The sequence below is a fragment of the Eumetopias jubatus genome, unplaced genomic scaffold, assembly GCF_037043125.1.
Source record: "Eumetopias jubatus isolate StellerSeaLion01/CBP00866 unplaced genomic scaffold, mEumJub1_p1.0 scaffold_1, whole genome shotgun sequence".
Taxonomy (NCBI): Eukaryota; Metazoa; Chordata; class Mammalia; order Carnivora; family Otariidae; genus Eumetopias; species Eumetopias jubatus.
Genome location: NW_028274807.1, coordinates 94193537 through 94209226, shown reverse-complemented (window position 1 = coordinate 94209226; position 15690 = coordinate 94193537). Strand labels below are relative to the sequence as shown.

Below are 15690 nucleotides of genomic sequence, written 5' to 3'. Positions count from 1 at the left end.
GACTAGTTCTTTCTCAGTTCATCCACTCTTCTTTCAAGTCTGGTGAGTATTTTTCTGACCATTACCTTGAACTCTATCAGGCATTTGCTTAGCTCTTTTTCTGTGGTTTTTCCTTCTTTCATTTGGGACATACTCCTGTGTCTCCTCATTTTGTGTTTCTATAAATTAGGTAGGTCAGCTGCTTCTCCTGCTCTTGAAAGTAGTGGCCTTGTGTGGAAGGCATCCTGTGGTTTCCTGCAACACAGTCCTCCCTAGTCACCAGAACCTGTTGAGGTTGAACCATGATGGATGCTGGCATGCTGGTGGATGATGCTAGCCCTCTGCCCCACTGGCTACAATGATCATCCTGTCGTGTTAAGGGGACAGTTGTGGGCAGGGCTTGTCTGCTGCACAGCTGGCTAATAAGCCCTAGTAGTCTCTATGTGCTCAGCCTGTCTGCAGTGGTCCGCTTTGCCTGCTCTGGGCTCACTGGCGAGCAGGACTTGTTTCCTGTTTGGCTGGCTGTGAGACCTGGTTGCAGCACCTGTGGGTTTGCTGGTAGGCAGGGCTGGCCGTTAGCCCAGGGGTCTAGAATGAGCCTCTGTGACTGCTGCAGACACTGAGGGTAGGGCTTGCTCCATCTATAGGCAGCTGAGAAGCACAGCTATAGCAATTGCACATGCACTGGTGTGTGGGGTTAGCTCCCCCCTCCCCAGGGCAGGAGGTGCTGTGGAGGGGTGCCTACCACGGTGGGCAGGTTGGACAGGGCAGGGCACACAGTTCAAGCAAGGTAGGGGGAGAATGTCAGAACTGGCTTCTCCAAGTGTCTGGCTATCTAGGCTGGGAGAGAGCAAGAAAAAGGGCACCTACCAGCACTTTCATGCCTAGAGAAAGCTCCTGTATTTCCTGTAGATTCCTGCCCCTCCTGTACACATCCTAAAACTAGTCAATAAATCTCCCACACATATACCCCAGGCACTTTTCAAACTGTTCCTTCTGTGCTCTGTCTCGGGCCAAGTTATGTAATGTGTTGGCTTTTAAAGGGTGAGGACTTGGTTTCCTTTTTTTTTTAAAGATTTTATTTATTTATTTGAGAGAGAGAATGAGAGACAGAGAGCACGAGAGGGAAGAGGGTCAGAGGGAGAAGCAGACTCCCTGCTGAGCAAGGAGCCCGATGCGGGACTCGATCCTGGGACTCCAGGATCATGACCTGAGCTGAAGGCAGTCGCTTAACCAACTGAGCCACCCAGGCGCCCGAGGACTTGGTTTCCTAAGCCCTCCAGCTCTCCTGGAGTTAAGCCACACTGGTTTTCAAAGCCAGACATTATGGAGACTGGGTCTTCCCAGTGCAAGTCCCCAGGGCCAGGGGTGTCCATTGTGGGGTCGCTCCTCCCTGCCTGTGATGTCCCCCACCTTTGTTGAGTAGTCACTTCAGGAGTTTCATTCCCGATGCATCTGTCCCTCCTACCCTTTTTGATGTCACCTTGTGTCTACACCTAGCTGTGGAAGATCTGTTCTGCCACTCTTCAGGTGGTTTTCAGAGTGAGTTGCAGTACATGTAGCTCTTGCCTCCATATGTCCGTGGGGGAGGTGAATTCAGGGTTCTCCTACTCTGCCATCTTCCCTCTCCTGTAAAATTTCTTTTAAAAAATACTACTGTTTTTTCCACAATGGATAGTTATACAAAGTCATTTTAATATAGTCATTTCCAAATATATGAGGTAAAACATTCTAAGAAAAATTTAATAGGCAATAAAATATTAACATAAGACAAATATGTGAAAATTATTTTAGAGCTTGTTTTTCATAGATGTTCACCTACTGGTACAAGAGTAAAACCTGCGTTAGGTGAGTTCGTGCAAGCTTCTTCATAAGTTGGTCTCCAGTAATAATGCTTTTTAAGGCCATTGGAGACTTCTGCAAGATACACATGTCCATCCACCATAAATGGCTCCACATCTGTATTATCTGGTTTTAGACGGTCCATTTGAATTAAGTCTGAATAAGCCTATGATTTTTAAGAAAAGAAGAACCTATCATTAAGAAAATTGTTTAATTACCACAAAAATGAATAAGCTAATTTCAGTATTCAGATTAGCTGTGATTTTTAGTTTAAAATATTCTGAGTAAATTACTGAATTTTAGTATTTTTTACATATGATTTTTGTTCACCTAATATCACATAATGAAATTATAATCTTGAAAAAATTATTTCTAAGTTTTAAGGTATTTTGTTCTATGGCTCCTAGAATTAACAGTTCTCTGTATTACAGATTTTGTGGGCCAAACGTCCCATGGTCAAAATTTTCAAGTCCTACAGGGGTTCTTAGGGAGGAGGGAGTTGTATATGCCTTGAAAATCTGATGGTAGCCAGGGACCCATTTCTCAGAAAAATAAGCAACCAAATTTTGGCATACAACTGTATGGAGTTCATGAACTCCCTAAAGCTAATTTATAGACTGAGGTTTAGACAATTCCTGTAGTATTAGATGCTGGCCTGGCAGTAGCCTAATTCCGTCTTCACTGTAGAATTTTCTTTGTATATCTCTTGGGTCATTGGTATCTTTGTAAGGGTGTCATACAAACATGTTAAAATGGTTGGTCAATAAGGTTGTGAGCATAGAGAAAGGCAGATATTTAGACAATAAAAGATTTAAAATTTTAGTTGCTTTCTACTTTAGCTTATTATTCCAAACTAATTCTACTGTGTAGAATATGATCTTTTTCTGAAATCAAGAGTTTAAATAGTATATTTTATTACTCTTTTTAGAGGTGGAATTTTGGATAGTCTTTTTGCAAAAAAGCATCTTCATTCTTTCCAAATAAAAACTATTTGTTACAATGCCTTTTGTTTTGAAAGTCGTATCAAGGGCTCTATTTACATAAGCAACATAAAAGCACTGTATGTCTCCAAATTCCATGTCTTGGTTTAATTATTGGGCAGCAGACGAGATTGTGTTACATCAAATTTAGAATAAATCAACAGTTGTGACTTTTAAAATGTTTTAACTTTGGAGGAATTGGGACTGTATAATTCAGTGATCTCTGTATTAATATGTAGTGTTTGATATCTTCTATTTCAACCACAAAACTTTCTAGTGCTTAATTTTTAGGACTTATGTTAAAATTTATCAAAACTTAAGTGTCTTACTACATTTTGGAATCATTTCCAAGGCCACCTGTAAATGCCTGATACTATAGAGAAGACCCCAGAAAAAGCCTTTAGTGAAGATTAAAAAAACCAAACAACTCACCACACATGTAGCCTCATCAAATTTGTTTCCCCAAATGTAGACATTCGAGAATGTGGGGTTTGTTTTCATTGACTCTGAAAGTGCAACAAGTCCTTCTCCCTCTATGTTGTTGCTGACTACTGACAACCTATGAGAAACAAGAAGTAATAACCCTGAAAACCAAAACATACTTCCACAAAGATGATGCATAAGTTAGCCAACAACATTTATTACATTTTATTGTGTAAAATCTTAGGAATTATATTAAAGATACTTAAGAATAATGCTAACTAAAATCCAAGAAACTTCATTTTCTAAGTGGATGCTTCATGTATCCAGTATAGTTAACTACATTTTAGAAACCAACAGCCTGTTTTATATCATTCAGTAAATGTTTTGGGTGGATTACAAATACACCCTTCAGGATAAAATCATCCAATAATACTTTGATTATTTTTTGTCTTGATCATATTATGATTTTTCTATAGAATTCAGGATAAATACCGTAGGCAGTAAGAATTTTCCCAATCTTAAGCAATCACAACCAGAGTCAGTCTAATTTTAATAGACATTACTTTTGAAAAAGAAACTGAAATGTTTAATGTCAGTTTAGAAACTTCTCATATTTCATCATGAATCTTGAGTTTTAAGGGGCTTGAGGCTAGTATTTTAAAAGTTTTTCTCTTATTTTGATTAAATATAAAACCATACTAACGCTCTTAGACTCCTGTTGTGTGAAGCAAGAGTTTCACTGAGATACTTTGCTCCTGCATTTTCTATTCTGTTAAAAGAAAGATCTAATACTTCCAGGGTAGTATTGCTTTTCAGTACATCAGCCAAACACACCATTCCGTCGCGAGTTATTTTATTGCTGGGAAGCGAAAAATACATGGTTACATTTGAAAATACGAAGTATTCTTTTATTCACAGAGATTAACATGCTTCAAAACTGTTGTATAGAACATTACTTTCTAGTTTAGTTAAGATTTTAATCACTCAGTTTCCAAAAAAGTTAATCTAAATTTGCCATAAAATGTTTCCAGTCTGGTTTACTCATGATTAAATTGCTCATTCACATTGTTAGAGGAGATAAAATAGCATATAAACTAAATACTAAGGCTTAGGACAAAAAGTTGACAACAGTGGTTACATTTTCTGATCTAACAGTGTATCCTGTGTACTGTGAATATTTACATAGATTATTTCCAGGACTTCTGGATTAATGTATTATCACTTACCAGCTGACATCAAGATAGCGTAGGCTTCTGTTCAGATACAGTGCATCACATAACTGTTTAATACCACAGTTCTTTATATTATGCTTACACATGTGTAGTTCAACAAGGCAGTGATTTTCTTTCAACATGTGGCCTAGATGAACTGTGGACTCTTCCTAAAAATAGGTGAAATCTTTTTCTAAAATACAGTTTGGAAGCTGTACATGTTTATTCCAAATATATGCTAAGTTACTTAAATTAGCTTTTTAAAAAGATATCAGTTAAGACTATTAGCCTATAGTTTGTATTTGTTTTGGCTTGGCTTTTAAGAAAAATCACTTTTGCCACAAATGATACTTCATCATTTTAAAAACCGGCAGCAGGACCTTGGAAAGTACAGTGACTAAGTGATGTAAAAGAGGCTGGTTTTAAAAAAGTCAATTCTAAACAACACTCCAGAAGGGGAGGAAAAAAAAAAACTTGGCCCCATGACATATTGCGCATATTAAGCTCCCTTATTGCTGTCCTCTCAAGAATCTCTAAATGTTTCTTATACCCTCCATATGTTCCTGAACTTTTCTCTTGATCTCTACTCTTTATAGATAAAATACAAAGCCATTTCTCAATGTTGATTCTCTTTTAAAAATATACTCATTAGTCCTGTGATATCCAATTCTTCCCTTTTATAATCCCAAATTTCTAAATATGTTTTACTGTTCTAGTCACTGGAAGACTTACTTTTAATTCCAAACTCTAGCTGCTTCCAGGCAAAAAGTATATAACCTCAATGAGGATTTGAGTACCAAGCACTTTAAGTTTTTAACAAAGTCAAACCAGGTCTTAAAATAAATGGGTCAGTATTTTATGGTAAGGAGAAGTCCTCTTACTTGATTGCTGCATTTTTTTTCTTTTTAAAGTAAGCTCCATGCCTAGCATGGAGCCCAGTGCAGGGCTTGAACTGAGATCAAGACCTGAGCTGAGATCAAGAGTATGATGCTTAACTGACCGAGCCACCCAGGTTCCCCAAGATTGCTCTTTTTATAAGTTTTATAGTCACTGGAAATGCTGATCACGACCATGAATAACTATGTATGCTCAAATTATGTACTTCTACATAATAACTCTGAGAAAAACTACAAAAGTTAAATGAAACCACATAGCAGTAGCAGATAGTACATGAGTTTTATAATAAAAGTATGAGCTCTGTCCAAATACTAGCTTTATACTAGCTGTCTGACTTTGGGCAAATTATTTCATCTAGCTAAGTCTCAGTTTCCTTTTCTGTAAGACAGGTAAAATTATACTTCCCTCACAAGTAACAGAAAAGTACCTGGCATAAAATAACTGTTATGTAGAACACTAGAAAGCATTTTTTATTGTTCAGTAGTCTGTAATCCTATATCTGATTTGTTTAAATTATTGCTGGCACTGACAAAGACCCAAAGGGAAGCTATAGTTGGGATCGTAACAAATGTAAACTGGCCACGTAGGGGTCCAGTATTGCTCTGCGTGGTGCCTGGACAGAGCACAGGATACATACTTGTGTCTTATGCTTTGACTGCCTTTTTTTTTTTTTAGGTCAAGAAGTTTGGTTAAGGGACTACCCTTATTAGGGAAGGGAACTAAAATCAGAAATAGAAGTGTTTTTAGATCCATTTACCAACTTTGACAATTTGCCCAGGATGGCACCTGGCATCTACATCTTTCCATGCTCCCCAGATAGTGAAACGGAAGAGAGGTCTGCAGGGCTTATGTTTGGGAACAGCAAAGTGTGAAGAAGCACAGGAGGGCTCTACTCCACATCCACTGAGGAGACTAGGACTCACAGGGACAGGGGGTAGTGGCTGCCTTGGAGAGGAACAGAAAGCAGGCTGGAGTTTAGCTGACTGCTAGAAGCACCAGGTTAAGAGCAAGGGCCTGGACCTAAGACCTTGGGCTTTTCTTAACTCTTCCCTGATTTGGGAATAATGACACCACTTGACACAAAGAGGAATCATTGGGGCGCCTGGGTGGCTCAGTCGTTAAGCGTCTGCCTTCAGCTCAGGTCAGTCCTGGGATCAAGCCCCACATCGGGGAAGCCGGCTTCTCCCTTTCTCACTCCCCCTACTGTGTTCCCTCGCTCGCTGTGTCTGTCAAATAAATCTTTAAAAAAAAAAAAAAAATCGTGCTTCTAGTGTGATTTCATATAGTTTAACAGACTTATTTCCTCAAGGTCTAATCCAGAAAATTCTGATTTAGCCTTGAAATCTCATGTCCTCAATCTGAAAACCTGCTCTGCCACTTCTGTTAAAGAGCAAAGAGAAGCCTTGAAAGCAGCTACAATGTTTTTACTCATCATCTTGTCTCCGGCAGGCAGCTTACCTATAGGATCAAGTCCACACTTCCCAGGCTGCTCTTCACACGTATATGGCCACTGTTACTCATGATTTCAAAGCGGTTTAGTGATATCAATATAACAAACAACAAAACAATTCACACTGAGCTCTTATCCAACCTTTAAAACTTTTAATCACTGTTCTCGTCTTAACTACTCTGCCTCTTTACAGGTTTACTCACTGTTAGATAATCTGAGTTTACAAGAAAGAAAAAAAAAGACATATTTACTGCTTAAACATCTAAAATCATTATTTAACTCAATTTTTCTTCAAATAAGTTTTTCTTTGTAAATGCAGTAAATTCTAAAAATATGAATGAACCTTGACATAAACTTCAGTAAAGAGTACCTTCATTTCATTCACATGTAGTAATATTAGCTGTCATCACTTTGAATACATACCTGTTCACCATACAGTATAGGTCGGTTTAGGTTTATTCCCTTAATTGTTTGGTTTTGAGTTAGGACTGTAGCCAATGCTATCACACTTTGCATTCCCTAGAAACAGTAAATTCATTAAGGAAACTGACGAAGTATATAACCTCCCTATTTCAAAATTAGTAATCTGGATTCCTAGAAATAAATTGTATTTTAAATTGTAAACCCTGAATTATAGTTTGGTCAAATTCAGAAATGAATTGTTACTATGTTCTTTTCTCCCTGCCCTAAAATCTTTAACATGCACCGGGAGTTCTTAAAGTTTTGGCATCCATTTCCTAGGACATTCACCTCCAGGTTTGCTTCTAAGCCTTCAAGGTTCTATGTGTTTCCGACTTCAGATACCCAGACACAGATGCAGATCCCAGCTAGGGTTCTACACTACTTAGAACAGACCTTGTGCAAGCATTCTTTTATATGCATACTCACAGTGTCTGTGCAGTGGGAAAGGTTTACTAATCACGTTTTTCATAGCTTCCACAGGATTCCCTCTTTATGTTATTGGAAGGGCCTAATTCTCCAATTTCTGTGATGGACACCACCACACACCCCTAGCTGTTATGCCAGAAAATCTGGGCCTCCTCTCCGCCAGTCTACTCACCCTCCCATCCAATTAGTAAGTCTTAGAGATTCTGTCTCCAAAAGAGGTCTCAAATTAACACATCTGTGTGCCACCACCCCACCCCCAGTCCTTACTGCCCGCCTGGACTATAGTAACTTCCTAAGTGGACAGTGAGCTTCCTCTCGACACCCTCTAATTCCCCACAGAAACCACAGTGATCTTTTTAAAGGACAAATCATGTCACCCCTCAAAGCCTTATCATGATACGTATAACACAATCCCCTCTTCCCCTGGCCTGTGACCCACAACCCATACAACGTTGCTGGATCTGGCCTCTGCACACCTCTCACCTTCACTTGAGATACTCTTAACTCCTTCTGTCTAGCCACTCTAGCTTTTCAGTTCTTAAAACCTGCCAGACTCAACATTTCATTATTCATGTGCCACTCAGGATTTTTGCCATATTGGAATCTCAGTTTTACTGTTTACTTAATAGTGCTCTATTAAATCAACTCACTTTTTCCACTTTATTTTAAAGCTCTATCACTACCATAAATGGAAAACCGTTATTCCTCAAAATAGAGCATTTGTAAAAATAAATACATGAGTAGTAAAATTACCTCAATCTATAATAGCATTGCTACCCATATCACACTTGGGGTAACACTATCTTTTAGAGTCTTTGTGTGCTGGACCCCTGCCTGGAATGTTCTGCCATGGACCCTCTCCAAGGCAGTTTTTTTCTCACCCTTCGTGACTCAAGTATTACCTCCTCAGATATTAGGCAACTGTCCTATCATGCAGATTACCTCCTACCAGAGTACCTGGCCATCTTGGTAGCACTTTTCTCTTTATTGATGTTTTCCCAACTAGAATATAGGCTTTCTAATGAAGTAGCATTTTTTTTTAATTAAAAAACAATTTCTTAAAAAGTCCCATATAGGTTAAGAAGGGTTATAGATAGAAGCTTAGGAAGAATTTTATTCTAGGATTCTAGGTATTCCTCTACAGTATTATTTAGAACAATCTGATTAATAGCACTATTATGCCTAATAGTAAAAACAAAAAAAACCTTTTTCTCTGATATTAGATATTAGGGGCAAGCTTCATAAGACTGTCATTTAGCTGGTCTCTTTAACAATTCCCTATCCTGGTTTCCAAGGAGAATGATGTAGTACCTAGGTGATTTTTCTCAACCATTTTACTCACCAGATCACAGTCACCCAGATCTAATTTTTCTAAAGATGAATTAATTTGTAGCATTGCAGCAAAAAACATTCCGCCTTTATTTTCAATCTTGTTTCCAGTCATTCTTAGGTATTTCAGAGTTGTATTCTTCTGAAAAGGAAAAGAATCAAAACTCCATTAAATTTTTATTCCATAGAATTCTCTTTGGTATACATGAGTCAGGAGACTTACTATTTGCAGACTCCTCAATTTTTCAAGGTTTCATGGAGATAGAATAAGATATACTCCTTAAAGGTAACATTCAGTTTCCCAATAAGAGATAAGAAATCTAGTTTTTTACTGGGAAGAATGCCCAGGAAACAGATGTCCAAACAATGCCCAGTAAATGAAGCAGATTTTTAATAAATTTTCCTTTAATTGGGAAACCTATAAATTTGTTTTCTAAGAAAATTATACCACTTTTTTTTATTGAGGTGAAATTCATATAACCCAAAGTTAACTATTTTAAAGTATACAATTCATTGGTTCTTAATAAATTCACAATATTATATGGTCATCACCTAGGTGGTTTCAAAATACTTCACCCCCCCTACTCCCCACAAAGGAGGCCCTGCACCCATTAAGCAATCACTCCGTATTCTCCCTGTATCACTTTTAAAGGAATATAATTCCTCAGACATTTGCAAAATTTAACTCCTCTCATTCCACTCTTAATAATTCTTTCACAAAGAAAAATCAGACATTTCAGTGTCCTAATGAATATTAGAGGATATATAACTGCAAATAGTTATTAATTGAAACCCCTTAAGAGCAGGAAGAAGGCAAGGATGTCTACTGTTTGTTTTTTTAAAGATTTTATTTATTTTACAGAGAGAATAAGCAGGGGGAGCAGCAGAGGGAGAGGGAGAAGCAGGCTCCCCACTGAGCAGGAAACCTGATGTGGGGCTCGATCCCAGGAACCTGGGATCATTACCTGAGCCAAAGGCAGACGTTTAACACACTGAGCCACCGAATAGGATGTCAACTGTTAATACTTCAAGTGTACTGGAGGTTCTAGATGAGGCAATTAGGCAAGGAAAAGAAAAAAAAAAAGGCATCCACATTGGAAAAGAAAACTATCTGTCTGCATATAACATGATCTTATATATGGAAAATCCTAAGGAATCCACCCAAAAAAAGCTGTTAGAACTAGTGAGTTCAGCAAGACCGCAGGATGTAACATCAATATATAAAAATCAGTTGTGTTTCTGCACACTAGCAATGAACAATGCAAGATTGAAATCAAGACTATCCCACTTACAATAGCATCAAAAGGAATAAAGCATTAGGAATAAATTTAGCAAAAGCAAGACTTGCACATTAAAAACAAAGCACTGTTGAAGGAAATAAAGATATAAATAATGGAAACACATCCCACGTTCATGGATCAGAAGACAATACTGTTAGGATGGCAGTACTCCCCAAATTAAGACTTAAAGCAATTCCTCTCAAAATCCTTGTTTTTCTTGCAGAAATTGATAAACTGATCTTAAAATTCATATGGAAATGCAAGGGACCCTGAAGATCCACCACATCTTGAAACAAGAACAAAAAGGACTCACTTCTTGACTTCGAAACTGACCACAAACTACAGTAATCAAGGTAGTGTGGGACTGACATAAGGATAGACACACAGGTTAACGGAGTAGAATGAGGAGTAGAGGAATAAACCATTTGTAATGGATTTTTGACAAGGGCGTCAAAATTAATGGGGGAGGAATAGTCTTAAATAGTGTTGGGACAACTGGATATCCACATGCAAAAGAATGAAGTTAGACTCCTTCCTCACATCATATACAAAAATTAAAATGGATCAAAGAACTAAAAGGAGCTAAAACAAAAACAGAAGAATATGCAAGTGTCAATCTTCATAACTTCGAGTTAAGCAAGGCCTTAGATATAACACCAAAAAGCACAAACAAAAGAAAAACTAAGTTGAGCTTTATCAAAATTAATTTTGTGCTTCAAAGGACACCATTAAGGAAGTGAAAAGGCAACCTACAGAATGAGAGAAAACATTTGCACATCATGTATAAGGGACTTACATCCAGAACATACGAAAACTCCTAGAACTTAAAAAGAGACAACTAGACATGGGCATCGGACAGGCATTTTTTCCAAAGAATGGCACATGAAAAGATGCTCAGCACCATTATCATGATGGAAATGCAAACCAAAACCAAAAAACCTCTGCATATCCACTAGGTTGGCTAAAATCAAGAGGACAGTAACAAGTGCTAGCTGTAGAGAAGATGGACCTGGATGTGCTGGATGTATCTTAATAAAGCTTTTTTTAAAGGAGTTCAAAAGTGCTCATGTTACATTTTAATAAATTGAAGTGTAATAAAAGTACACATTTGCACAATGAGTTCATAACATTTCATTCTGTTAATTACAAGCCATCGAAAGTTAAAATTCCCAAAGAAAATGTTAGTTTGAGGTATATAAATGCTTACATGTAGTGCTTTAGCAATCAGTTCTCCACCTTCGGGCCCAATATCATTAAACATAAGGTTTAAGTAAACGAGGTTATGTTGTTTCTATAATAAGGAGAGGAAAGAAGCTATTACATATATAATTGTTAGGAAAAAAATAATATAGGAGCTGCTTTAAGTAAAAGTATTTACCTCCAAAGAAAATCTTTGTAACAGAAAATCTGAAAGTCCAGCAAAAGAAGCTACCATTAAGGTGTATGTGTGGAGGGGGAGGGAATCACCATGCTCATTTAAACATAATTGCAATATAAATGAAAGAAAGAGACTATATTCTATTTTGATCAATCATTCAAAGTATGACTGTCCTTTATTTAACCATAGTGTACAAGTTTGCAAAAGAGGACTCAGGAGCTCTAGGTACCAGCAATCTACCGATAACAAAAACACACATGGGTTTTCCACTTATTTTAAGTGTTATAAATATAGTGCAAGGTCAGGATCCCGGACATTTTACAAAACTAGCATTTTGTGTGCGTGTGCCACTAGAGTAGGTGGTTTCACCACAAACAGAACTAAGAAAACTCAAGAACATTTTGATTATTTTTGCAGCATTTTTGTAATTGCTGAGAATTAGCTCATATTTTTCAATCTTTACTCTGTCCTGTGCTGTGTGCCATCGCATGGATATGAGAATTTTAGGATCACTTTAAAGCTCATTGGAAGCACATTTAGCAATTGAGATTGGGACAAGTAGTTAGGAACTTAAAAAACCAATTTAAGAGAGGTATCAAAAAATGATATATGCTGCTTTAAACATTTTAACTGAAAATACAGACATATACCCATATTTGCCAATCTTTTGACGCTGAAACAAAGCCTTTTCTTAAAGTACACCTACTCTGATTGGTAGACCACACTGTCTTTTGTTTTTGTTTTTGTTTTTTTTGACCCCCCCTGTCTGTCTTAAATAAAATGAACCGCATTGCAGCATGGGCATCGCCAAAGTGAAGGCTGCAATAAAGGGTTAACTTAGCAGGCTTGGGATGCTTGAACCCTGTACATTCCAAAGAAAAAGGACTGCTTCTTCACTGACTCCTGGAAGAAAACATAACGAACTAAGAACATTTTGTAGTAAAATACCTGAAGCAGTCTTGCAGCATAGTATGCACCAACGTCACTTACGAAGTTATATCTAACATCCAAACCTGAAGAACACAGATGAATACAGGCTGATGTTCCTTATACGGAATAATTAAAATCAGGAAAATGAAAGCAAGAGGTAATGATTGTTAAGGAGACATATACCATTAATATATGGATTCTTCTTTAAAATTCTTAAAAGAATCCAAAAATCTTCACCTGTTACTTTTTCTTCTGGCATTAAGCGACTGTTACCAGCAATGTTTAATGTGATTCCTTCCGATCTATTAAGATACAAAAAAGAAACCCACTAAAGAAATAGAAGTATTTTTTCCTCCTATAGAAATAGTAACATCATGAATAGCATTTACTGAAACCAAGTATGTATCACAATACAGATTCACACTAAGTAACTTAAGACAACTGAATACTCTATAGAATACTCTATAGACTGAATACTCTATAGTAAACACTTTTATACTATATAATTTTTCTTTCACACACACACACACACACACACACACACACACACACAAAACAATGTATCAGGATGCCTGGGTGGCTCAGTAGGTTGAGCGTCTGCCTTCTGCTGGGATCGGGTCCCACATCCGGCTCCTTGCTCAGCCAGCAGGGAGCCTGCTGCTTCCCCTGCTTGTGTGCTCCCTCTCTCTCTGACAAATAAATAAATGGAATCTTAAAAAAAAAAAAAAAGTATCTCCACCTGATAGATAAATGATATCAAAGACTTCAATGTTTTTCATAAATCAATCCAGCTCACAGGAGTTCAGGACAAATGTGAAGGCTAGACTCGGAGATGGCTGGTCTAGTGCTCTTCCCCACGTACTCCACTACCTCCAAGACCAGCTAACAGTGTCCATCAGCCACTGTCCTAAATCAAAAGGTAGGTCTGTTTTAAAAAGCATGTGCAAATGGCTTTAAACAAATCACTCGGTATTCCAGGATTTTCACAGGATGTCAGTGAATATTACTTATGTAGTCAAGTTAAGTGTCTTCCTTACCCCTTTTCAATTTCTTCATCCACTTCTTGGAGTATATGCAATATAAAGGAATTAATTTTCTGGGACTTTTCCATACAGAGATTATAATAATTTTCCTGGAGATGGCCAATAACTTCTGGAGCTTTTGAAAAATAAGTGCATTACTCTTCATCACATACAAATTATACCAGGACCTTTCCTGTTCCCCTCCATCCCCTCCCCCAAAACACACTTCTTTCAAAGATACGAATGTGTGTGTGCATAGAGTCAGGGGTGAGGAAGAAAAGGCAACAGAATTAAGAATAGAGAAAGAAGAGGGAAATAGTAGGAACTGGGGGGAATAAGAATGCTGTTTGGAGAAGCAGGGCCATAGAAGCACCCACCGAGGGTAGGCAGACACTAACATGGAAGTGACATAAGGGGAGAACTAACAGAGGTAGCAGAGTAAAAGGATATTCAGAGACATTATTTTGTCCCAAATCATACAGCTAATAAGGACGGAGTATAAAAACAGACTCCAAAGCCTCTTTCCACTCCGCCACATCAGGTCAGGGGGACTCACGTTTTCTTATCATGACTTCAAATAAAGGCAATTTTAATCAGAGAATCTACACTCTAAAAGGGTCTGAAAAATCCCCAAGTCTCAGAGGCTCCTTGGATACCCTCACATAAGTTGATGGCATCTTTGGCTACAGCTCTGTCGGTTCCTCCTAACACGGAGTTGAGGCCTGACTCAGAGAAGCTCTTCACCTACCCCGGCCTTCCATTTCCTCTTTCTAAGGTTGATTTTTCTCTGTTCAGTCCTTAATAAAGAAGACGGAAACAAAGCAGGAGTTGAAATCTCCTTCCTCTGTTATGCCTGCATCTTTCCTTAATGGTCTTACTGTCTTTGATACTAACTTAAAAGGATATTTTGCAAGACCCAAGCCTTCTGGGGGTGGGAATGATGTCCCTCTTCTTAGAAGCACATACCACTATCTTTGTTTTCTATCCTGTCTTTTCTATGGGTCTCTTAAAAAAAAAAAAAAAAAAAATGTGTGCTCAGAGATCTCACTATTCAACCAGCCTGGTATCTTCAGGAGCCAGCCTAAGTCTCTGCATCTCGAGATGTTCTTTTTTTTTTTTATAAGGTTTTTTTTTTAAAGATTTTATTTATTTATTTGAGAGAGGGAGAGAGAGAGCACATGGAGGGGGAGGGTCAGTGGGAGAAGCAGACTCCCTGCTGAGCAGGGAGCCCAATGTGGGACTTGATCCTGGGACTCTGGAATCATGACCTGAGCCGAAGGCAGTCGCCCAACCAACTGAGCCACCCAGGCGCCCTCAAGAGATGTTCTTTGCTGAGATTTCTGCACTGTATGAACTCAAAGAGTTTGCTAAACAAACTTGCAGAACAAGATTTAAAATGAGGACTATTACATTAAAAATGAGAGCAGTAAATTTTTTAGTTTTTTTAAATAAGCTTTTAAAAAAATTAGCCCACTTATTCCAGACAACTTGGAAATTTCAATATCAAAAAGAAGTAAATATTTATCAGCAATCCCACTGCTAAAGAATCATTATAATTAAGGTCTGTGGGTATTTCCTCCTTATTGTTTTTCTCATCTATGTATATATTAGCCTTTTTTTAAAAAAAAATGGAATATTTCAGTACAGTCCTATATCTTTTCAGTTAACATGGTGAGCTTTCCCATGTCGGTCTCTGAAAAATTTTAATGTCAACAGAATTTCCTGTCTTATGGGTGGATGTACATAAAAAAACTCTTCACTTATTTTAGGAAGTTTCCATGAATTTACATAACACTTTAGCACAATATTTCCCAAACTGTGTTCCTCAGAATACTAATCTTCCAGAATATGATCAAAGATGTTCTAAATAGAATAGATTTTATTGTCAAATAAGTTTGGGAAGTGCTGAATTAAAGCGAAGCAGACCTCTATAATACTTCTCAGGACATTTACAACACTCAGGTGCACAAAGACTCTTCAAACTGTTGAGCCTGGAGAAAAGGGAGAAAAAAAATACTCCATTTCCCAGACTTATGTGACCATGGTTCACATGGAATTCAAACTACACAATGCTACTTGAG

At 37.8% G+C, this 15690-nt stretch overlaps 1 protein-coding gene across 3 annotated transcripts; it reads right to left on the bottom strand.

The window, feature by feature from the left end:
* Window positions 1–1783: 1783 nt before the first annotated feature.
* LRRC34 (leucine rich repeat containing 34) lies at window positions 1784–13737 on the bottom strand. 3 transcript variants are annotated; one of them, XM_028101156.2, is made up of 10 exons: window positions 13625–13737; window positions 12771–12889; window positions 12606–12670; window positions 11487–11570; window positions 9013–9141; window positions 7206–7301; window positions 4451–4605; window positions 3928–4083; window positions 3234–3360; window positions 1784–1987 (listed from the first exon to the last, which is right to left on the bottom strand). In XM_028101156.2, the coding sequence occupies exons 1-10, from the start codon at window positions 13696–13698 to the stop codon at window positions 1784–1786; spliced, it is 1209 nt and encodes a 402-aa protein (XP_027956957.1). In that variant the 5' UTR covers window positions 13699–13737. The 3 variants fall into 3 exon arrangements, with proteins under 3 accessions (XP_027956957.1, XP_087881682.1, XP_027956958.1); XM_088025556.1 differs by having other exon boundaries at window positions 9013–9138; window positions 13625–13698; XM_028101157.2 differs by lacking the exon at window positions 7206–7301 and having other exon boundaries at window positions 13625–13719.
* Window positions 13738–15690: the final 1953 nt, after the last annotated feature.